Source organism: Artemia franciscana, chromosome 14 (genome assembly GCF_032884065.1).
Source record: "Artemia franciscana chromosome 14, ASM3288406v1, whole genome shotgun sequence".
In the NCBI taxonomy this organism is placed as follows: domain Eukaryota; kingdom Metazoa; phylum Arthropoda; class Branchiopoda; order Anostraca; family Artemiidae; genus Artemia; species Artemia franciscana.
The window spans coordinates 10,876,012-10,901,171 of NC_088876.1; the positions used below are offsets into that span (position 1 = coordinate 10,876,012).

The window sequence follows — 25,160 nt, forward strand, 5'->3', positions numbered from 1 at the left end:
AGCCCGTTTGGATCCTAATAAATATTTTCAAGGGGAAGGTAAACATTTGGGTTATTCATATTAATTTGGAATGCATTCGCTGACTTTACATAGTCCTTGCTCATGAAGCTCCAAGACAATTCCTTGATAAGAGATTCAGTCTCTAGTTTCAGGGGATGTAAGCTTGAAAAGCTATATCGAATTAAATGAGCAATTTTAATGTAAAGGCAACAAATTCAAGCATAAACTTCATGACTGTGTTCAGATTTGTGCATATGAGCGCATTGAGCTTTGTAGAATTCTCAACTAGTAAGTCTGTAGTAGGCACTAACAGCATAGACGATTGGTGTTATGTTGATAGCAACGTATACAAGAAGAAAATGATATGATCATACTCAAAATAAGAATGATGAAAATTATTTATGCTTGAAACCGGGAAGGTAAACAAAAATCTAAAAAAATTAGGTCCTGAAGGGACAAAACGAGGTCTAGAGTGGGCAATTATCAAGTCCAATAACAAATCACGCCCCTAGTTAAGGCAATAGAATATTGACATACCTTCGGAATCTGAAAATGTAACCATAGCGCTTCTATATGGATTTTCTTCTTCAGACTGATAGCTCAAGACAAGTAATACGAGTAAAGACAGCTCGGCTAATGGTGATTCTTCAACGATTGGAGTATTTCTATTGAATGTGAGAACGTTCCAAAGACTAGCTGAAAAGAGAGACCCGTAAGAAAAAATATTCACAGAATTTCTGCTTTTCAAATGATTTAGAAATTTACTAAAAATCCACATCAGACACGAAATACTTATCGTTGACTTAGTAAAGAGTGATGTCTCAAGTGTGTTCTTTTGTTTTCCTGGCATCATCATCTCGGATGGGTGGTCGTAGAAATTTTGGGGAAAAGTCATTCAGCCAATTATTAAAAGTTGTAGGGCCCTTTTTAATGGTCAAAATTAGACGCAGGACCAACTATCATCCCTTTCAGGCTCCATGTCCCCACAACCCCACATGGCATTGTATCAAACTTTTAAGATAACATTTTCCATTGGATCGGTCAAAAAATCCCAAAAAATATGCCCTGGAATGACATCATTATTGCAACCCTCAAGATAGAGCTCCCAAATTATGAAAACAGTCCATTTAAAACAGATGTATCTTGGAGATATTTTAAGATTCAAGATTCAATTAATAGAAATGGCTATCGTAGTTACGGCTACTCCCGTAACTAATTTATGCTACATTTTACAACATAATTAACACCAAGTACAATTTATAACACTAGCAAAAAAAGGAAGGAATGAAAAACTTAAACGATTTGTCCACTAGCTCAAGCTTGTTCTTTTGAGGGGGTTTTCTGTTGACTGTAGCTGCGGGGGGTAGTAAGGAATGGTGTTTATCACTCAATAGTACGGAGTGTCCAACTTGCATTGTTATCAAGTAGCATATATGAATACCAGTGGCTTTAATAGGAGGAGGGGGATATTTTCTACAAGATACTTTTCCTGTATTCCCCCTCTTAGGTTCAAAAAAAAACTTTATGCGGCATTGTCATTAAAAAGTGGCTTTTTTTTTTAACGTATTTTAGTTAAAGAAATTGAAAAGACAACGAAATTCCCCTCCTCGGACTCCAAAGAATACGTTTTTGCTCTCCCCCCCCCAGGGCCATGTTCAGAATATTGTTTTGGGGAAGAGGGGTACAAAATAAGTTAAAAAAACCCATCGAAAATTTGTTTAAAAGCATTGCGTTACGTTTTAAAGAGTCGGACAAAAATATCGGATGGGGGAGGGCACTGGATCCGGCCTTGCCCCTAAGTCCCACGAATTAACACTCTTGATCAATATCAATAGTTTCACCTGGCGGAGTGACAATTTTCATTGCAAATGGGCGTAGATTTGGGGTTTTCTCGTTGCTCCAATAATTGTGATTATTTAATAATTGTTCAAGAGCGTTGCTAACCAATATTAATTAATATTGGGTATTTGCAACAATACCTAATATTGATTAATACCCAATATTTAATATTAGGTATTGTTGCTTTGTTAAAATATATATATTTGATCAACCAAAAATATTTTCACTTCATTTATATATTTATCAAAGTGAAAAGAGGATAATAACTCACAACTACACAAAACTGTAATATTAAACAATTATAATAAATATTGACTGCATAATGAATGATATATAATAACGACAATATACGTACAAAACAATGGTAATATGTATATGTGTGTAGGTATATATATAAATATATGTATATATATGTTTATATGTAAATGTATATATATATATAGGTTTAGTGAATGTCAGGTCCCGCTAAAAACCTGATGCAATCCGCAAACTTTTGTCAACACCAACTTTTCAGAATAATTAAAATTGCATTTATACATTATTTACGGTTTCCACAAGTCCTATTATAACTGCAGACAAAAGGGACTGCCCCATAGGAAGAATTGAGAAATTCTGACCAGAAATCCCTTTTTATCTTAAATCCCTACCCTGATACATTATATCTGCTCTAATCTCTGTTAAGTCTTTTTTGGACTATAAGTCCTAAGCACTCAAAACTAAAATAAATTTCATCTTATTTCTAGCTCCTATTATCCACATAGTTAGTTTTATATTTTCTCTGTAAACTCTAATTTCTGCATATGTTCAAGCCGTAAGCAACTGACACGAAGCTAAATAAGAATATAAACACAGAAATAGAGAGAAAATGCTTGGAGTAGAATACCCAAAAAAACTGGAGGTATATACAAGTGAATTGCAACACTGTGAGCATTTTGAATTTAGTTTTTTTTTTTTTTTTAAAGGAGTACTTCCTTCCAACATGTCTTGGAAAGACACCCAAAATAGACAGAAAGGATAAAAAAAAAACTAAAGGTTCAAAAAAGGAAATTAAATTTTATTAGAAAAAAGTATTAAAGAAATGTAGATAAAGAAGGGAAGAAGAAAGAAAATTGACAAAGAATTAACATACTGTTAAAGAAAAAAAAGAGTCAGACGAGTAAGTAGGCACCGAACATTCGACAACAGAAATTACATTTTGATCATTATTTGCAATAAGCGGGAATAAAAAGATCATTGTAAGGTTGGGGATCAAGTGTTGGCTTCTGTCAAATTTGCGTAATTAGAAGCTACATAAAACGACTATTACAGTTCTTTAAAAAAAAAAAACCTTAAAAAATCGAAATCGAAAGTCTTTGTAGCTTACACCATAGTTTTGTTTTCCAGTATTTTTTTTCCTTTCTGGTACTACCCATTCGTTTCGTAAAAAGCATTGTAATACCCCATGAGTGGCATATTTCAGATATTGTGAATGTCTGCATCGTTTACCAAGATGGTAACGAAACAGTAATTTAGTGAATAATTTTGACCTTATTGATATACCGTCTCAAATAAATGGTCTTGTTGAAGCTTTATGTGTGAGAACTTAGAATTGTATTTCTGATTATGACCCTCTTTTGTATTTTTTTTAGTCCTGAAGTTGGTTGCTCAGATTTTTTTGCTTACAGTATTTGAAGTTGCTTTTGTGTTTTTTTTGTTTCCTTTTCTTTTCATTTCTTTGTCCTTGTTGTTATAGTATTTGCTTTTTTGCTTATAGTATTTGAAACCATTTTCGAGTTGTTTTTTCTTTTCATTTCTCTGTCTCTCCACTCGGCATTGTTGCTTTTGCTTTTTGTGGGTAGTAAATTACACATACTCTGAGCATAAAACATTTTATGGAGGCTGAAGCTGCCATTTGAGGTTTAGACGTAAGCAAATGGAAGAAAAAAACAAAAACGCAGATTCCGAGTATAAAGCGTTCAATTGTAGTTCTGAAGTTAGCGCACTGAAGGAAGATAAAATAACACACGAATTCAAAATATATAGCATTTATGAAAGCTACCAAGTGAAGCTTTATAAAACATTTTATGGATGTTGAGGCTGCCATTTGAGGTTTAGACGTAAGCAAACGGAAGAAAAGATCAAAAACGCAGATTTTGAGCATAAAGCGTTCAATTGCGGTTCTGAAGTTAGCCCACTGAAGGAAGATAAAATAACACACGAATTCCAAACATGTAGCATTTATGAGGGCTACCAAGTGAAGTTTTATAAAACATTTTATGGAGGCTGAGGCTGCCATTTGAGGTTTAGGCGTAAGCAAACGGAGGAAAAAAAAACGCAGATTCTGAGCATAAAGCGTTCAATTTTAGTTCTGAAATTAGCCCACTGAAGTAGGATAAAATAACACACGAATTCCAAATATGTAGCATTTATTAGGCTACCAAGTGAAGTTTTGAAGTTGGCCCACTGAAAGAGGACAAAAAAACGCAGACTTAACATATGTAGCATTTTCAGTTACTCCACTTTAAACTTTAAAGTTACTATACTAAAAGGAGGATTTATGTCATGCTATTATGCCACTTCCTACGGCAGAAGAACAATACAACGATGTTGTTCTAACTCAACCTAGTTGCTCAGATTTTTACTTGTATCACTTTTCAGGGGAAATCCAGTGTTTAGAGCCTAGCGATCTTAGATAAAGTTTTAAAGCTCTTGTTTATTATAGTAAATATTTCATAAGCAACTGATGCCACTGATAGATACAGTCTGTGAACTAGGGTGAGTTTAACTTTATCTAATGTAATTTTTAATCCTAATACAAAAATGCATTCAGAATTTTTCCGTTATTCACATTCCGTTTCATAGTAATTGTCTGTTTAATCAATTATAATTTAAAGAAAAAAGAAAGAAAATATTTTTTGAGGGCTGATTATAAATTAGCTTAAGAAACCTAAGTATTAAATTCAAAAATTCAATCATATCCACACCTCTGAAGTTGTTACTACTTTGTTTATTTGTTGTTGTTGTTGTCCTGAAGCACCAGAAAATCAAATAAAAAAGAATACAAAATTGCTATAGAATGATAGTAATCAATTAATATTTAACTATTTTGACAGAGTCAACAGATAACAATTACTTTCTTCAAGCAAAAGAAACATTTATCTTCCCAATATATATTTTGAATTACCGTTTATGCCATTTTTTTTAATTATGTTTAACAATCTTCCTCCAGAACGATGGTAGATGAGAGACTTGGTATCAAACTAGTTTTTCTTTCCAAAATACAGTTTTGAAAACTTGAAACAAGTTGAACGCTTTTTTTTCAATTCTGGGTTTTCTCGAAGTTTTCCTTAGCTGGATATTATTATCATTTATTTGCAAACCCGTCAAACAAAACAAAAATCAGAGCGGAGAAAGAAGAAGAAAAAAAAAATAATCACAAACGTACACAAATCACAATAATAAATAATAATGAAGACAAAGATACTAGTGAAGATTGTACAAAGAGTTTCAAGAAAAAAACACAAACAAAATAGAGTTACTGAATTATCAAAGGAGCCCTAGAATGGATTACCTTCACTAATCAGGCATTGTTAATTTCTCCAACTTATTCGTGTTATTGCTAATGTACTTTTTAAATTCTCAAAGAAATTTTTCATAGTGTTTTTAGAAATGCAATGGGATATTACCAACCACTTAACAGACTCTACGTTCAGTCTTGTTTTATAACCTTAATGACAATTTTAGTAACTTTAAAAATATATCATCGATAATACTATAAAAAAAAACACACACAAACTATGAATAAGACACCAAACCAGGTGGAAAATAAATAAGCAAAAACTTCAAAATCTTACAAGTTAAACCTAGAACAACACTGCCCCCCTCTGACTGACCAAACCAAGTGTGAGGCACTGGAATCCTCTGTACGAAATTGGCGAGCAACCTTTTCACCAGTACACCGGCGTGAATTCGACATCTTTCTGAGAACAATATCCTGCAAATATAGGACCTTTTAAATTGGGTTTCATGACAGTTTACAAAAGGACAATAATGCTATATTATATTTGACTGTACCTTTAATTTCGACTATATCTTTAAATATTCGACTATACCATTAAATGAAAAACTTTTCGGCCAGCGTCGTGTGGTGGGGATTTAGTCTTATTTTAAAGCTAAAATCATTACATTCAAGAGAAAACAACAAATACAACCAAAATATAGTAGTAAATTTTAGCGTCTGCGCGGTTTTCCCACATTGTACCCACCAAGCTTATTTTCCAATCCAAATATGTCTCAGACAATACTGAGAAGAATATCCTAAAAATATATGACCTTTTAGATTGGGTTTCATGATAGTTTACGAAAGGACAATAATGCTATATTATATTTGACTATGCCGTTAAATAAATGACTTTTCGGCCAGTGTCGTATGGTGGAGCTTTAGTCTTATTTTAAAGCTAAAATCATTATATTCAAAAGAAAACAACACATACAACTAAAATAGGTAGTAAATTTTAGCGTCTGCGCGATTTTCACAAATCGTACCCACCAAGCTTATTTTCAAATCCAAATATGTGTTACGTGCTTACTGCCAGACAATGCTGGGAACAATATCCTGCAAATATATGACCTTTTAAATTGGGTTTCATGACAGTTTACAAAAGGACAATAATGCTATATCATAGTTGACTATACCTTCAAATTCTAGAGAAAACCCGCTTTTTTCGCTTTTTTTTCTTTATTCGTAGTTCTTGGTTTTCTTTCCTTTTGTACTACGTTTTTTTTTTCTCATTCGTAAGTTTATAAAAAATCCATTATCATTAGTATTGCTACCAAAGGTTTAAACCAACAAATCCTGACTTAATCAGTCTGTTCAGCTTGTGTTCGGTAAGGCTCCAAATCACACGGTCGTGAATATAAGCCTAGGACTTGACATTTTTTCCGTTGGTAAAACATACAAATACTGAAGATATGTCTTTCCCGGGTAAAAGTTGCACCTGTGGAGTATAGACTCGATCTAAAAACTGAAATATGCATGCAGATGCATATGGAATTCAATTGAATTGAAAATTCAATTGAATTGCGTTGGGAATAAGTAATTTTTCTCCAGTTCTCTATCTGTTTTGCTAGTTTATGTCTAATTGAATATTCTGCACACTGTGAGACGTGTCTCATCGGTTTCAATTCTCTTCGGTATTCTAAGGCTGGAGTATTTTCCGAGGACGACATCATCAGCTTATTGAAACTTATCGTTAGAAAAGGACAAATAAATTTACCTAAATATGCTTGAATCTTCACCCTTCCAGCATCTTGTAAACATCTGATGGGAACATAAAACTAGCAAAACGTTCATTATTTCCAAATACAAATGATAAGTCACTTCACTGAAATAAAAATAACAATAAAAATCAAGACGAATTTCATTGTATATACATCATAATATATATATATATATATATATATATATATATATATATATATATATATATATATATATATATATATATATATATATATATATATATATATTATATATCTATATATATAAAAATAAGTTGTCTGTCTGTGTGTCTGTCTGTCTGTCAGGTGACGTCATGTTTCTGTGTCGACTGACGTCATGAAGTTAGTTGTCGTCATTTTTGCTATGACGGTGACGTCATTAACGGTATTTAAGACATTTGTTCACGGAAAAATGTTTAATTGTAAAATGACTGAAGAACCTACAATGGTAACAGCCGAGGAAGCTGCTAAAGAGTTTATGCCAAAAAACTTGCTGCTGATAGAGAAAGTAAGAATAGAAAGCGTTCCGAGGAATCACAAGAACAGCAAGAAAACAGGCTTGCGGCTAAAGAACGCAAAACCGCGCAGTTAGATGAAAATCCACCTGGACAGCGAGAGTCAAAACATATCAAAACTGAAAATGATAGCGATGATGATTGGGTATGGGATTTTGACTTGGATAAGGTCATCAATGCCTACCAGATTTAAGTTAAAAAAACAAAGGTTCGTCGATATGTACTTCATAGTGACGCTGAAAAATAAAGAAGAAAAAGAAAACTGAAAAAAGAAAAAAGGTAAAAAACTAAAAAAACTAAAAAGAAAAAAACACTCAAAGAGAAATTACAGACCGGGACACAAATGACGACCGAGACAGAGGGAATATAAGTGACGACCGGGAACCTCAAAGAGAAATTACAGACTGGGACACCCGGACACAAATCACGACCAGGACACAGGGAATATAAATGACGACCGGGACACAGGGACACAACTACAACGGGGACGCCGGGGGCACAGGCGGGATATATAAATGACGACCGGGACACAGGGATTGTTCGAATAGAAATTACAGACCGGGACACCGGGACACAAATGACGACCGGGACACCGGGACACAGGGAATATAAATGACGACCGGGACACTCAAAGAGAAATTACAAACTGGGACACCGGGACACAAATGACGACCGGGACACAGGGAATATAAATTACGACCGGGACACAGGGACACATCATTAGAATAATGAGGTATAGATCTGAATACAGATTGTTTTTCCCATGGACAATTATATGTTGCATGTTCAAGAGTCAGTAAACCTGACAATCTATTTATATGCACAGACAATGGGGCAGCGAAGAATGTTGTATATTCGCATGTTTTACGTAGTTAAAAACATATATTTATATCTATCTCTATTCACAGGTGGGACACAGGGACACAACTACAATGGCGCGTAACTAATATGGCGCGTAACGACTTACGCGCGCGGGGGGGCTTGGGGGGGCGCGAAGCGCCCCACCAACTAGGTGTTGGGGTGGCGCGAAGCGCCACCCCAACAGCTAGTATATATATATATATGTGTGTGTGTCTTCATTTAATAAAATTCGTAGGTAAGGATCTTCTTAAGAAGACAATGTCATAGCCGTGTGACGTCATTTAAATGAAAAGCATGTGAAAAATTAAGGCTCTAAATAATTTTTTTCAAACTCGTGATATATCTAGTTCGTTTTCCCAGGCCAGAAAATCGAGAAAATATTTATAAATAATTGTATATATATTCATTTATTTATGTATATTTGTATATGCATTTATTTATGTATATGTATATATGCTATCTTTAAACGAGCAATAATTGTATATGCATTCATTTATTTATAAATGTTTTCTCAATTTACTGGCCTGGAAAAACGTACTAGATATGTCACGAGTTTGAAAAATCAAATAATTATTATTATTAGTATAACTTCGAACAATAAACATGATTAAACTTAATGAGCCCTTTAGTCTGTGGGCCTAAACCACCAGGAAAAACGCAATTTAGTTCACATAATATAAATTCAGGGTCTGCCATAAGTAGTGCTTCTGAATGCACTATTTACTGGTGTAAATCATGGCAAAAAGCATATAAAGTCTTATCACAAGCAAAAGGCATACACATTAAATTTGTTCAAGGAGCATTTCATTTCGAAAAGCTTACGAAAATTTTTTCCGAAAAAAATTACGAAAACAAATTTTCCGAAACATTTTCGAGGAGCTTCCGAAAAGTGGTCTTTGACAACAGATGATTTTATGAGTGAAATTGACAAGAATTTTACAGCTATTTTCGAGCTCTAGGCATTTTTGTCACATAGTTTTAACCGGTGAACATTGCAAATAACCCATATAATTTATTTACTTAGAAAAAGTTTTTAAAATTATGTCTCTCACAATTTATTTGAAATTCTAGAGACGTGTTTTTAATTATGGCACTATCAAGGCAAATGTTCCCTCAGAACCTCATTATCTCGTTGAGACCTATAATCATGCCTTTTGGATACCTTCTTATCAATTTATTTGCAAAAGATAAGAGTATTATGGTCACGATTTGGGACGTAACGATTTATTTACTATGTGCAAAGAAAAAATAGTTTAGTTAAAATCGTGGAGCAGTTGAAGAAACATTACCATTTCTTAGATTTGTTGTCTAAATCAAAGCTTAGCTTAGAATTTATCAAAATAACCAGCAACTTTTGTATAAATATCAGGGGAGTTCCCATTAACATGTCAAACTGCTTGAAGAAAGGGTACTGCAAAGGTTAGCACACTCTAAGACTCTTGAACAAAAGCTTGGTCAAACATTAAAAATCTTGCTCACAATATTAACGCCAATAGTACCAAGTTTGTTAGAAGCCTCATTGATCCCGCCTCATGCCATGTACCAAACTGTTATGTTCCTTTTATACCTACAAATAATCTTTGCTCACCCTCCCAACTCCAATCAAACCTAGCCATCACTCTCTTGAAAACAATCAGCTTTTTAGGTGGAGTCAAGGAGAACCTATTTTATTTTAATCTTAACAAACTTCTGAATTAGTAAATGGTAATTAATAGCCGACCTTTTTATGATTTGAATTTTACTGACATGAAATTTCGCCTTCTGTAGGAGCTAAGCATATAAGCCCGGTCAAAAGATGGATACAACCTCAAAAATGACATTATCAATGAAGAATGGGCTAATAATAAAACTTACAGGCACGAGTGTTAGACAAGATTCAACTCTTATGAAGAACATATAGATTAGTTTAAAATTAAAATTTAGCGAAGTTTTTGGAAGCTCATTAAAACTTTTAGTGTTTGCATTTCACAAATTTAAACTAAACCTTAGTGCTGACAATCAGCCGGCAGTGTATTTCTCCCCATAATAGATGCTGCTCAGCGAAATGAATATTATGAGCTATCCTACAGCAATTGTCGTAAATACTAGTGGTTATGGGTTAAATACAGTTATGGAAAAGATTACAAAGCGTGGTCTTTTTGCAAAAATTCGCTAAGAAATTTTCTGTAATAACTCAAAATAGAAAGCAGACACAGAATACTTTTGTAAAATTGTGCGTACTTCATATCAAAACAAATTCAATAATAAAGTTCTGGAACATTTATGAAAGTTATGTGGGTTCATATTCTTCGATTTCGCTTTCTAAAAATAATTTAAAACTACATCCAACAGATAATTATTAATTCATACGAAATCATGGTTGCCGGTGCTGGCGTTTTTTGCCGGTGCAAGATTAAAATTTGATTTGGAATTTGGGCTGTGAATTGAATGTGGTGTCTTATTTTCTTTTTTATGATATATATTGTTATTACTATTATTTATTTTTCATTACTTTTATAATATTATTTAGTTGTTTTTTAAGGGTGCCGGTTTAGAGTATAACTCACTTTGTAGGCACCCTCTTTAAATATTTTCTTTTCTGTGACGACCGTCTTACTACTTTGATATAAAGCCAAAATATTCAATTGATTTCTTCTACAATATTCTGTCTTTCAAAATTCACCAATGTTCTTTATCTTCTTATATCCAATTTACATTCTTAAAGATGCAAAATTTTTATGCATGCATTTATATTGTTCTAGGTTGATCAGTTTGCCTTATTTTGAATGCGTACAAAAATTACACCCACATACGGATACACAAATACAGTATTGTTTATAGATTATATCGATTTATACCTTCTGTTTTGCTTATGAGTTTTTTGGCTTTAGAAACTCTTGACGAAATAAAATTACCTTACAGGAAGATCAACAAGCAATTCTATAAGACGATTTATAAATGATTCCAAAATGTCTGGAGGATAAAGAATCTTTCCTGCGTCTGAAAAAAAAAACAATTAGAAAGAAAGCGAAAAACACTTATTAAAATCTCCAAAACTATGTTAAGATACTGAAAGCATCAAAGTTGTACATGCCTTCGAAGCGTTAAATATTATTTAAATATTATTAAAATACTAGCTGTTGGGGTGGCGCTTCCCGCAACCCCAACACCTAGTTGGTGGGGCGCTTCGCGCCCCCCAAGCCCCCCCGCGCGCGCAAGTCGTTACGCGCCATATTAGTTATGCGCCATTGTAGTTGTGTCCCTGTGTCCCACCTGTGAATATAGATAGATTTATATATGTGTTTCAAACTACGTAAAAATTGCGAATAAACAACATTCTTGGCTTTCCCATTGTCTGTGCATATACAAAGCCGTATGTACTAATAATGACGTCATATGCAAACGCTCTTTTTACAAACAAACAAACATGCATCCACACAACTCGTTTTTATATAGATAGATAGATAGATAGATACAATACAAATTAACTGCGTAAAACTTGCGAATATACAACATTCTTCGCTGTCCAATTGTCGCTGCATATCTATACATTGTCAGGTTTACCGACCCTCGAACATGCAACGTACAATTGTCCATGGGAAAAACAATCAGTATTAAGATCTATACCACATTTTTCTAATGATTGACCTTGAGCTTTGTTAATGGTGATTGCAAATGCTAATCGAATTGGGAATTGCAATCTTTTAAATTGAAAAAGCAGATCCGTTGGAATCATGGGAATGCGAGGAATAAGAACAGCCTCACCCTTAAAAGGCCCTGTCAAGATTGTGGCCTCTATTAGGTTTTCCATTGTTTTTTTTTACGGCAAGTCGCATGCCATTGCAAAGCTTTGGTGGGTTGATATTTCTTAAAAGTATTATTGGTACGCCTATTTTTAGTTGTAGCACGTGTGGTGGAAACCCTGAAGGATCTATTGAATTTAAAAATTCAGATGGATAATTAACCGCTTCATTTGGTTCCAAAACTGTGTCGACTGACTTGTAAAGGACTGCCTGGTCTCGAATCTTGGTCAAAACAATATTGTTGATTTCGTGGACGTCTATATTTTTGGGTGCGAGAATCGCTCTTTCACTTAGCCATTTATTATTTTTATAATTTTTTAGAATATTCGGAAATACTTTTTCAATCAATTCATTTTTGGACGTCACTAAATTACAGAAATCAGCAGGTAGTTGTATACGTCCTGAAATTGAGTCTACTGGGAGCTTTCCGTTTCCAATTGTCAGCAATTGATCTGAAAATGTTTGACCAGAGTCATCGTTTTGCAAACGGACACGCATATTTGTAGTTAATTTTAATATTTTTACGTGTGCCCATAAATTAGAATTTTTCAGGCAAGCATTCATTCGTCTTCAATGGCTCTGGTGGTGCAGCCAATAGAGGAAGTTTAACTTTTCCTGAGGCGCAACACATTCCCATTGTTTCACCATTGAATTTCAAGGCCTTGCAATAGGGACAAATTTTAGACATTGTCCCGATTTGAACACATCTACTCAAGCTATAATCATCGACTGGGTTGTACCTGAATGCCAGGCGATAACTTTCAGGTTGCTCTGATTCCTCGGCACGCTTTCTTTTCTTACTTTCTCTATCAGCAGCAAGCCTGATTTCTTGCTGTTCTTGTGATTCCTCGGCACGCTTTCTTTTCTTACTTTCTCTATCAGCAGCAAGCCTGATTTCTTGCTGTTCTTGTAATTCCTCGGCACGCCTTCTTTTTTCACTTTCTCTTTTAGCAGCAAGTCTGCTTCCGCGTTGCTCTGGTAGTTCCTCGGCACGCTTTCTGTTCTTTTTTTCTCTATCAGCCTCAAGCCTGTTTCCTTGCTGTTCTTTTGATTCCTCGGCACGCTTTCTGTTCTTTCTTTCTCTATCAGCCTCAAGCCTGTTTCCTTGCTGTTCTTTTGATTCCTCGGCACGCTTTCTGTTCTTTCTTTCTCTATCAGCCTCAAGCCTGTTTCCTTGCTGTTCTTTTGATTCCTCGGCACGCTTTCTTTTCTGACTTTCTCTATCAGCAGCAAGTTTTTTGGCATAGATTCTTTGAGCATCTTCATCGGCTTTTGCCATGGTAAGTTCATCAGTCATTGTAAACTTAAACATTAATAGATTTCTACGTGAACATATGTCTTAAATATCTTGAATGACGTCACCGTCAAAGCAAAAATGACGACAACTAATTTCATGGCGTCAGTCAACACAGAAACATGACGTCACCTGATCCACAGACAGACAGACAACTTATTTTTATATATATAGATTATTTAATAATATTATTATATATTAACTTTATACTTTAAATATTTTATACTTATTAAAATTTATACTTATTTAAATATTATATGCTTATTTAATATTATACTTATTATACTTATACTTATACTTAAATATTATTTACCTTTTTCCCTTGATCAGTTTACCACATTTCCTATTCTTTGACGATCAATGGGAAAGAGACAAAAAACTTTTTAAGCAGAAATGACATAATCTACTGATGCTTTTTTGTGGGGGGGGGGGGTAAGAGGAGAGGCAGGGAGAATGACTATATCACTTATTAAATTGCTAGTACACATTTTTTAAGTACAATTTTAAGTTAACCTACTGATACCTTTTTTTCTTTATTTTTTTTTTCACGATTGTGAGTTGCAGCCCAAAGCGAAAACGAGCTACGAGGAATTCATTAAGAATTGATTCAATTTTTGTATTTATTAAGATTAATTTTGGCGTTTAATTTACTGGACAAAAAGTACTTTTATACAATAGTTTTTTTTTTCCTTTCTTTCAAAGAATTGACTTTTCTTCCACCAAATTCTTTTGGGAAAATATCTGGTATTCAAAAAAGTTCACTTTATTTGTTGATAATATTAGGATTGTTTTCTTATTTTCTAAGACCCGAAGACTAAGCAAATACAACACTAAGCAAATCTTGGCAAAGACAAGACGCGCAAATAAGTTCTCTGTAATTTTCTTTATAATATGTTTATAAACATCATATTTTAGACCACAGATTAAGGTAGAGTACTAAGAGTGGTAACTGAGTTAATCCCCTAGGAAAAATGGCAAATAATTTATCCTTGCTAAAATCGCCCCCAAACACAAACTAAAAGATAAACTACGATTATAGTCAAGTCAACGCCATATTAATAGCATCTTTCAGCAACTACATAGTTATATACAACCAGTTATATACTGAACTTAACTTATAAACAAAAAATAATAATAATAGTCAAAACTATATGACTTTGTTTGGATAGTTTAATTTTTCACTGAAGACTAAGTTTTCAAAACTAAACAAGACTAAAGCTTTACAAATCATTCTTTCATTTTCAGCCGGCCCCTTAAGAATTTTCCTATTTCTATTCCTGTGTGCCAGTGCTGTGTTTTCAGTAGAGCGATAGTTTTTCAAAATTCTACGAATATAGGGTAATATCACGAGCTAGTTTGAAACAGTTTTTTTAAAAATCGGTTGCATAACCGACGAAGCACTAATTTTTTATTTTTTTTTAAATTAATCAGCATAAAACTTAGATTATTGCGGTGTATATTTTGTTTGCGAACTTCCAACTGGTAGTCTCATCACTATTGACACGGTTTGCCCTTTACTTACCATTAATTACCACACTAGTAGGAAGTAGTTATTCAAAAGGAGATGACTTGAAGAAATATGGAGAAGAAGCACCCTGGTAGTGGTCTCGCGGATCTGTTCGATTCATCCAATCATTGGATGTGAGGTTCAATCCCGGTCCGTGCCAGGGAACTGTTATCCCAGCTGTCAAATGATTAATTTTTGTCCTGTGGTGGCGCAGTGGATTTGACCTTAGCTTGGTAATACGGGACCCAGAGATCGAATCACGCTGCAGTAATGCACTGCAGGGCCGACGCAAGGACCTCAGTAGTCAAGAAGCGTCGTTAATTCTTAAATATGGAGAAGAAGCGGCGTCACCATGCTAATAAAGATGTCCAACATATTTTATTCTTTTAAGTTTTAATATGACGTCAGTTATGATTGCAGCTTACCATATATGACGTTATTCGTGTCTTATATCATCTTGTGCATTAATTTCCAGAGTTTGTAAAAAGAATAATTGGGCGGGGTGCAAACAACAGGGGCTGGATTTAGTATTTATTCTGCTCTCTTAAAGTTTACTTCAAAAGCTTGGTTTTTTTTTGCACTGAAGATGGCTTGGCGGAAGTTATTGCTACTTTTTCTTTTCGCTTCTTCCGTCCACTGGCTGATTTACACTCGTGTTCTTGGTTATTTTTAATTACATTTTCTTTTTTTTTCTTTGTCAAACCTCACAAATTTAACAGATATATGTGACAAGAGTACAGACAAAAATAAAAAAGAGTTAAAATACAAGACAGTTGACAAACAAATTAAAATAATAATAAACAATACTTTCAGCCTAAAACACTTTTCGGAGGCTTATGTGCCACCCTCCCTTTCCGGAAGGTCAGACCCTCCAAAACTGCTCTTTGTTACTTGTCTCTAACTTCCAAACTTGGAACAACGGTCGCTTAGCGTCATGGTTTTTCCATAATCTTTTCTTCGCTTTGGGTAACAAGCCCTAAATCTATGTCCAAATGATTCTCCAATCGACCTTACATTAAAAAAAAAGACAATGGCAACGAGACTTAAGTAAAGATCGACACGTATTTATAGTACCCGAAACTCTAAAATAAGAATACGACAACGATAAATATATGCAAAAAAGTTCTTATCATGTTATCTCAAATAAATAAATAAAATTAGTTTTAATCTCAAACATGAAAAATTAAGAGCCTGAGAATGTCTGCGTAATTTTAAAAAAAAGCTGGAAGTACCCGTCAAAGCCGCAAAAACTTGATGACAGTCACAACGTCATATTCGTTATCTCCATGAACCCTATTGGGAAAGTTTCAAGCTCCTATCTTTGAAAATACAATGTTTTGTTGTTTTTTTCCGGGAAAGTTGACAGCGGGTGAGGGGAGAGAAAAGGTTTCTTCCAAGGGACAGACAGTGGAGGCAAAAAAAATCCATTCTTGCACCCCTTTTATTCTATTCCTTCTTTCCCTCGCTATGTGTACGTCTACAGCTATTGTGTTGTTAAAAAAAAACTATACAAGTTTTCAATCACTCCAAGTTTTTACTTTAACATATCTAATTTTTCACATTCCAGCAGAAATTAAAACCTTTAGAACTCTCAAACTTCTGACTAAGCTACTATTTGAATAGAATTAGGCAACATAATTAATATATAAGAAAGATGAATTTAACTAGAACAATCATCAATAACCGTATACTACCATTAAGATCCTTTATTAGGCCACATTACGGCGGAAATTCATTAATAAATAAAAATAAACAAGAAAGAAATTGAGCACCTTTAGAAAATCACACAAACTTACGTAAATTAGGTACGCTTTGAAATTCAGCCTGAAGCTGGGATTCGTCAAGGCGATCCACCCATTGCGATAAAACACATCGAAGGACAAATAAGGCATTGTATGACTGCCATGTAAAGAGGTGACTGAAAGGAAAAAAAATATCAAACAAACAGGAGAGACATATTTGACACTAAGATATACATATGAGTGACAAAACCAATAATTGAACATCAATTTGATTGGAGAACATATGGTTCCTAAATAGAAAATCCTAAAATATGTATGAAAAAAGCAATCCCTATCCGGCTAATTAGCCGGTGAAATAGTTTAATTAGTTTACAAGCATGTAGTTCAATAAAAATATAGTTTAAGAAAGACCCTAGTTTATTTACAAAAACACTGGTTTTTTAGGATAATATGTGTTGCTATAATAGACGTTTTAAAACAGTTACAGAAAAGAAGAAAAGTTGAAATTCAAATAATTTGGTCAATAGGACACAAGAAGTTGGGTACAACAACAATAAAAGGTCCTCGCAATCGACACCCTGAACAATATGCTTGAGCTTCTCTAGAATATCTGGACGCCTGCCCACCTCGATTTTATATAAATTGCGAATTTTAAGGAGGATCATAATAGTTCAGGGGGGAGAAGGCAGCCTGGTGCCTCAAATAATGCATTATCAGACCAATATTTTTCAACTATCACTGCGATCTTCAGACTAAACTTGGAGAGGGGGTTACATATCATCCTGGCTGAGAGGTATGCAAATGCAATAAATTTGTTTTAATAAGGGATGATCTCTATCATGCAATGATCTATTAAAGGATCTTTACATTTCCTTTTACTCTTGACTAGAGTTCCTCCTTTATTGCATTTGTACCAAAATGGGTTATTTTTCTTTTTTCGACGTTACGTTTTCATGTTACTTAAGTTTTGATATAAAGGTGGGCATGACATGCAATACACGTAGTTTTTATAGCTCAATATGTAAGAACAGGATTCGTTCAAGCCCCATTAGTGATTATTTGTCACATTAATCCTCAGTCTTCTACGCTTGCACTTAGTCACGGGAATTGTTTAAGTTGTAACTTGAGCAGTAGAAAAGGTTGAGTTTAAATTTCGTTCCTTTTAAGCGTTCTTATGCGTTTTTTACTTACAAGTTCCAAAAACACGCAGTTTGACCATCATCCAGTCTGACAAATGGACAAAGCAAAATGAGGTCAGATGAAGATATCTATAAATATTCTAGCGTGTATCTGCTCATGTGATTTTAAGCCTTTGGTAAGAGTAACCTGTCCAGGGATTTAAACAAAAAATATCTATAAAAATTCCAGCGTGTATCTGCTCATGTGATTTTAAGCCTTTGGTAAGAGTAACCTGTCCAGGGATTTAAGCAAAGAATATCTATAAAAATTATAGCGTTGATCTGCTCATGTGATTTTAAGCCTTTGGCAAGAGTAATCTCCTCGGGGATTTAAACGAATAATATCTTAAAAAAAATTATAGTGTGTATCTGATCAAGTGGTTTGGATTTGGTACATTGCCCATCAAATTGAGTCAGGCAGTCTTTAAACTGGACGTAGAGGAAATTCATTTATGAAAATCATGGCTTGTCTTCCCTGTGTGGTAGATACCACTTTGGAAATTCAAGCAGTGGGGAAATACCGCGATGATATTCAAAATTCGAATTGCACTAGGGTGCTTGCTTTTGGTACACAATCCACAGAATTAAGTCGGTCGTCTTTGAACTAGAGGTACTGAAACTTTTTTCAACTCTGCTACGAAGTAAGTACCCTCTGTAAATGCAAACAGTAAATAAACATCCCTCAGACCACAAAAAATTTATTTTGGGCAAGAATTTGACTATATGTCCTCTAGTATAACAATGTTTAGCTAACAAGAATGTAGCACATGCAATACCAAAAAGACCCTCTAAATACTTCTAATAGTACAATGATATATTAAAAAAAAAAAAAAAAATCGAAATACACCCTCTGGTTTTGGGTAAGATAATTCGCAAAAATTAGGATAAAACATGCTATATAATAATATGAAGCACAACTGGTAACTAGCTAGCACCAATCTTTTTCTTTTTAATCTTCGCACGAACAAAAACTAAAAGCAACTGAAAACATGCCATTTTTCATAGGGAATGTACAACATTAAAAAACGATCTATTCTAAACATTATTTTCACAAAAAAAATCTCGTGATTTAGAGTAAAAATTTAATAAATATTAAAGACATAGGAAAGAGACAAGATCCATTGAATCTACTTAAATGACACTCCTCCTTCATTCGAAATGAAAAAAAATGAGTTTACTTCTATCAAGAGTTTTCATACAATTTATAATATTCTATAAGCAAATATAAATTAATTAACTACAATATAATTATAATAAATATAATTAAATTAACTACAGCGGAAAAATTAGTTCCTCGAAAAACTTCAAATAAGGGGACAAAGCTGTACTTACTCTTGAAGATGGACACAATCCTTCAATTCTAGGGATCGCTCAAGGAACACATACATCAATGCCCCAACGTTTCCAGTATAAAAATTGTTTACTAGGAGGTTCTCATTAAATACCGACAAAGCAGAAACGACGCTCTCCTGTTTCTCTCTAAAAAAAATTATTTAATACATCCTTGCAGTGAAAATACTACAATATTCATAATAAAAGAAAAGATACATATTACGTTGAATCAAATAATTAAGAAAACAAGTTTTTTAACTGAAAATAAGGACCAAATTAAAACTTATATCGAACTGAAATTATTCCACATGTGAACCCCTTCTTCATCCCTTTCCCTCTACATTAAAGTCCTTTAAAAATACTTCTCATTCAGATTCAACAGTCCTTGTGTTCAGAAGTCGTTCTTCAACAATTGGGACAAAAAGCCAAACTTTACTGTAATGATCGGGAGATGAGGAAGGAGTCCTCCCTTAATATACAGAGTAATTTCTGTTCGTTTTAAGTTTTAAATTTGCTCCTTATTTTCAACTGTATTTCTTTCCTTTTTTTGCAATTGCTCTCCAATGTTTGGGTCACTTCAAAGGGGGATTAGACCTTAGGATACCTTATCAAATGAGCCCTCTTCTGATCTTCTTACACTATTGTTTCGACACGATCACCCTGGAGGAAAAATACACAAACAGACAGGTATCCGCAATCTTTCTTCTTGTAAAAAATACTAAATTTCACACGATTGGTAACACTAAACTTAATGGATTTTATATATTTGGAATCAGCAAGAAAAGTCAATCCTTTTTATGTATCAATTGGTATCGAAACTTCTTTGTCAGAGTTTCGGTTACTATTAGGCCCAGTTGTTCCTTATCAAAATCGGATGTTCAATCTAAATATTTAAAAGAAATGAAAAGATTTTCAGGTTTTCCATAGAAACGAGAACAGGTTTAGCTTCTTCTTACCTGGGAGATTCACCCAATACTACACATAGATCCAGGGATCTATAAGTTTATGGCACCCCTTCAGACATGTCAAAAGCGGGAGAAGAGAATTTTTATTGAATTACAAGAAAACTAATTATATTGTTTTTATTGAAAATATAGGAATTAATAAATCAATATTTTTACTTAGGCTTTTGTAACGAGCTTTATGATTTTACTGGGCAACGCCAGATGGTGACATTTTTTTTTTCTTTTAGAGACAAGCTCGTGTTTTCCCTTTGGTGACTTTCCCAGTCTCTTTGATATGAAGCTATTACTTTTAACAATCCTGTCCTAACCTGGGAAAAATACTTGTTTCCTTTTAGAACGAATCGCAATCTAGAGAAGTTTATCCACCTTACTAGTAGTACCACCATCTCCAAAAAAAATCAATATTAAAAAGCCCAAAGCTTTCTATAAAGCAAGAAGTATTCCTAAAATTCTCAACGCAGGAAAACTGCATTTATTGTATTTGTAGCTGCAATACAGCCAGATTAAAGTAGAGAAATTTCATCAGGTTTGGATCTTCGTATTTTTTAAACATCCTGGTGTATTCTAGATGCTAGTAAAATGCTATTTTTTCAAAACACCCTTTTTATTGAGCATGTAAAAATATTTCTTCAATTTTTAATTGTTTTGTCAAGCAAATTCATTCTTTAATTTTCCTCAATCGCTGATGCGAAAACCACAAATTGGTTTTGTCGTCAAAGTAAGGTGAATGAAGCTCATTTATATGAATCAAATTTAAAAAAAAGTTTTCGACTGAAAGTAAAAGAGCAGCATTAAAACTTAAAAAGAACAGAAATTATTACGTATATGAGGAGTGGCCTCCTCCTTAACACCTCGCTCTTCCCGCTAAAGTTTTCGACACTTTAAAAAAAGTTTGTTTATCGTTCTAATTAAACGACCCTTGTGTTTCAGGAGTCGTTTAAAGAATTGGGACAAGATTTAAACTCTATTGTAAAGAGTGAAGCGTTGAGGAGGGGTCCGCCCCCTCCTATACGTAATAATTTCTTTTCAAATTCTAATGTTGCTTCTTACTTTCAGTTGAAAAAACTTTTTTTAAAAAATTAATTTTTGATCATTTTTTAAATGACACAATGATATCTGGCTCCACCACCAAAGAGAAATCCCCCTCCCCAAGGAAATATCCTCTGAACAATTCTATCCTTGCGAAAATTTACCCTTAACATCACCACGCGTAAAACTGAATTGGCAAAGAGAAAGCAAGACATATAGCCTAAAGAAATTTCGTATAGGAGTTTTGGCAAATTCTTCAGTGTAAAATTTGCCCTGAAAAGTTCAACCCCTGGAAACTTTCCCGTGCATGGAAAACTTTTCTTGTGCAAGATCCCCCAACACAAAATTCGTCCTTCCTACCCCACCCTAAAAATGTATACATACTTCCCAATAACAAATAATATACGTAAACAATGGGCAAATTTTATAACTTAAAAACCTTTCCCCAGGCATTAAAATGCTATGAATTCTAAAGGGTCTTTCTCTCTTTTTTAGAAAGTCAGATAAATTTTCTCAGGCTCACAGCTTTTGACGGGTAAGACTAAACTTAATGTAACATATATATTTGGAATCAGCATATATGCCAATTCTTTTAGTGTATTTATTGGTATCAAATTTCCCTTTTTTATAGCTTTGGTTACTATTGAGGCGGGTCGCTCCTTAGTGACAGTCCGTTACCACGAACTGTTTAATAAAAATGATGAATAAGTCCAATGTATCATTACAAATAAACAGATCATGAAAGCTTATAAAATCAAAAATGTGTAGGACAGTGCAATATGAAATAATAACTCCATGAAAAGCCCAAAAGCGTTATTAATTTTTTTTGACTAGCCAAAAAAAACATATCGTATACTCATCATATACACCTAGAAAAAATGTTTGGCCTCATAACCCAAACAAAAAATATGAAGTCCCTCAAAGGATGAAACTACATTTTTTGAATATGGTGCAGTCAACGTAAAGAACGATCAATTCTGCAGGTGACATATCTCAATATAAGCTTCATGTGATACCCAGTTCAGCTAATTTTATAAAAAATCGGTAGTATGACACATTATTGTGTCCTCCCTAAAAATCAAGGGAACGAGTATGAAAACTATTGGAACTATTGGTACAATTGTACTATTAAGAGAGACAAATCTTTTGGTGTTTTTGTGAAACCAGTTTGTGCAGGTGGAATCAGATTCTCTATTATTAAAAAAACACAGAATCTAATTATTTATAATTCTTCCATGACTTTCCTAAGGACAAGAGTAGTCATCATGAGTTTTTTTTATGATTATCAACTACGAAAAGGATTTATAAATCTCTGGAAAAGCTAGCCTCCCACACTGCTCTTTACGCTATAGTTTTTTACTGTTTTAAAAAGCAGAGTTGAGAGAAAGAGTCAAACTTTAGCGTAAAGAGCGGGGCGTTGATGAGGAAGCAGCCCCTTTCATATACGAAGTAATTTCTGTTCGTTTTAAGTTTTAATGTCGCTCCTTACTTTCAGCTAAAAAAAAACTTGTTTTTTTATTTAATATATATAAGTGACAAGTTTTGACCAAAGTGAATATACATTATTCTGACTCCTTTAGGAATGACATTAAGTTCAATAATTATTAGCAGTCAATTCAGTCAAAGGACCTTCCTCGGGGAAGTTTATTTTAAAGAGGTTCCCAATTTCTGTAGGGGTGGGGTTACTTATTTTGAATTGCTGTGATACTATACATAATACCTTCTACCTGCAGCTTCAAGTCTATAAGGAGGAGATTTGGTTTATAAAATAACATAAGATTTTTCCTGTTCACTGGCATACCTTGTATTTGAAATCTTTTTAAAACAAAAATTTCTTCAAGCGTAAAAAAAAATCCCCAGCTCTTTCTACGATGGTGCGCAAAACTAACCAAATTTGAAGTTTGGTTGTAAATCCAGCGTTGCCATCTTCAAGAACAGACAAAAAGCTCCTAAACATGGTTAAGGATGCTTACTGGCAGAAAGGCTTGTTGGGAACAAGCCTTTTATCATATTACTTTCAATAAAGAAGAAGAATGTTGTAATGAAATGATTGAAGCATGTTTCAAAAATTCAAAAGATTATAAAAAATAAGACAAATGGAGTATTTTTATCAAGTGTGTAATCAAATTGCGGTCCCATGACATACTGAACCATATGATTTCAGGAACGATTCCTGATACAAGGGGAATCAGCTTTCCACATAGACTGCAAATTTACTTACTATACATCTGGAGAAGCTATATTAGCTCAAATGATTTGTTGTATTTGGCTATCAAGATAAAATTACTGTACGCCCCGCTCTTTACGCTAAATTTTTTACTGTTGAATAAAGTAGAATTGAGAGAAGGAGTCAAACTTTAGCGTAAATAGTGGGACGTTGAGAAGGGAACGGCCCCTTTCATACACGGAGTAATTTCTGTTCGTTTCAAGTTTTAATGTCGCTCCTTGCTTTCAGTTAAAAAAAAACTGTTTTTTTTTTTTTAATTTAATTTCTTATTAGGAGCCTGACACTTTCTCGGATTCGAAAAACTTGTTTTACAATTCCATACACATCTGGGGGCCATTTTTACTAAGGACATACTAGGAATTTAGGCTATAAAAATGGGGCCGGACTTCAGTACACCTCGGCAGACACCCCAGTATTTTACGTCATTCTCAGCTTATTCTTTTATCCCTTTATTTTTTAAAAGCTTTATGTTTTATGAGGGATATGCGACCGAATTAAAACGGACGGACTTAGCTTATGCAGCTCCGTCTTAGGGCGTTAATCATTCTAGGTATTGACTATACTTTCATGGGGTGTCCCACCACCTCCCTCTTTCAAAAACCATGAAAATTTTCTCAAGCTCATACCTTTAACGGCTAATATTAAACTTAGCGAAATTTATACGTTAGGAATCATCATAAACCTTTTTTTTTAAGAATTTCATTAAGATTCCTTGATTTTCGGAGGGGGTGGCTCCCCTTAATGGGTCAGCATCCAAAAACAAAGCAGCAAAACCTCAGTTTGATCAATCCAAAACCAATGAAATCTGAAAATGTCTTACATTAAAGAAAAATAAAAAAAGGGACAAAAATTCTTCATTATGAAACATCGGTCATTTTTCAAATATATGGAGGGGAGGACGTACTTTCTTCCTATTTTAACCAATATTACCTTTTGAACAGAAGCTAAGAGCCTGAAAAAAATACGATAGATTTCTGAAAAGGTTAGGTGTCAGCTAAAGGTTAAGATAGCTAGGCTACGTTCTAGTTGAGCGATGACAGACTACCAAAGATCACGAGTTTCGGTGAAATTTTTGGTGCCAGACAAAATCAAGTCATGCTCACATACTCGCAAGCAAGATCATAAAAAAGCATTGAAAGGAAATAGAATCTTTACGGAAGGATTAAAAGAGCGAAGCTTCAAACAAAAAGGAGTGGAAGGGGAGCACTTTTAGCTGTGTTGGCCTTGGATGGACTGGTACTGCAGCAAGTTGACAGTTCTACTAGTACCATTTTTGTCAAAAAATTGCATAGCCTACCAAGGAGTCAGAATCAAAAACTGAAGCGAAAATATTCCAAAGTAATAAGTATTGTCAGATTTGAAAACCATTGAACAATTTCATCAAATTATACGGAGTTTCCCAAATTAGAGGGCATTCTTTTATGTACAAAATATCCCTAATATTTGATAGACAATATTAAAAGCGAACAAAATATTCTAATTAGAACTTAAAAGCCCTCGAAATTTTTCAAGAGATTTCTAAAGGCTGATATTAATTCATTTTTTAAACAACCTAACACAATACCTTTTTAAGCAAAAACGCTTGAAAACGTGAAACTTTCAAATGTTGTAATTTCAGAAATCCTTTTCA

General features: G+C 33.9%; 1 protein-coding gene across 1 annotated transcript in view; it reads right to left on the reverse strand.

The window, feature by feature from the left end:
• The window catches only part of LOC136035298 (dymeclin-like), an 87,301-nt gene that overhangs the window by 50,559 nt on the left and 11,582 nt on the right, over window positions 1–25,160 (reverse strand). The window contains exons 2-7 of the mRNA XM_065716991.1: window positions 19,310–19,456; window positions 16,854–16,975; window positions 11,369–11,453; window positions 7,095–7,202; window positions 5,673–5,812; window positions 538–696 (exon numbers count right to left, since the gene is read on the reverse strand). Coding sequence (XP_065573063.1) covers window positions 538–696; window positions 5,673–5,812; window positions 7,095–7,202; window positions 11,369–11,453; window positions 16,854–16,975; window positions 19,310–19,456 — 761 coding nt within the window. The remainder of the gene's footprint in view (window positions 1–537; window positions 697–5,672; window positions 5,813–7,094; window positions 7,203–11,368; window positions 11,454–16,853; window positions 16,976–19,309; window positions 19,457–25,160) is intronic.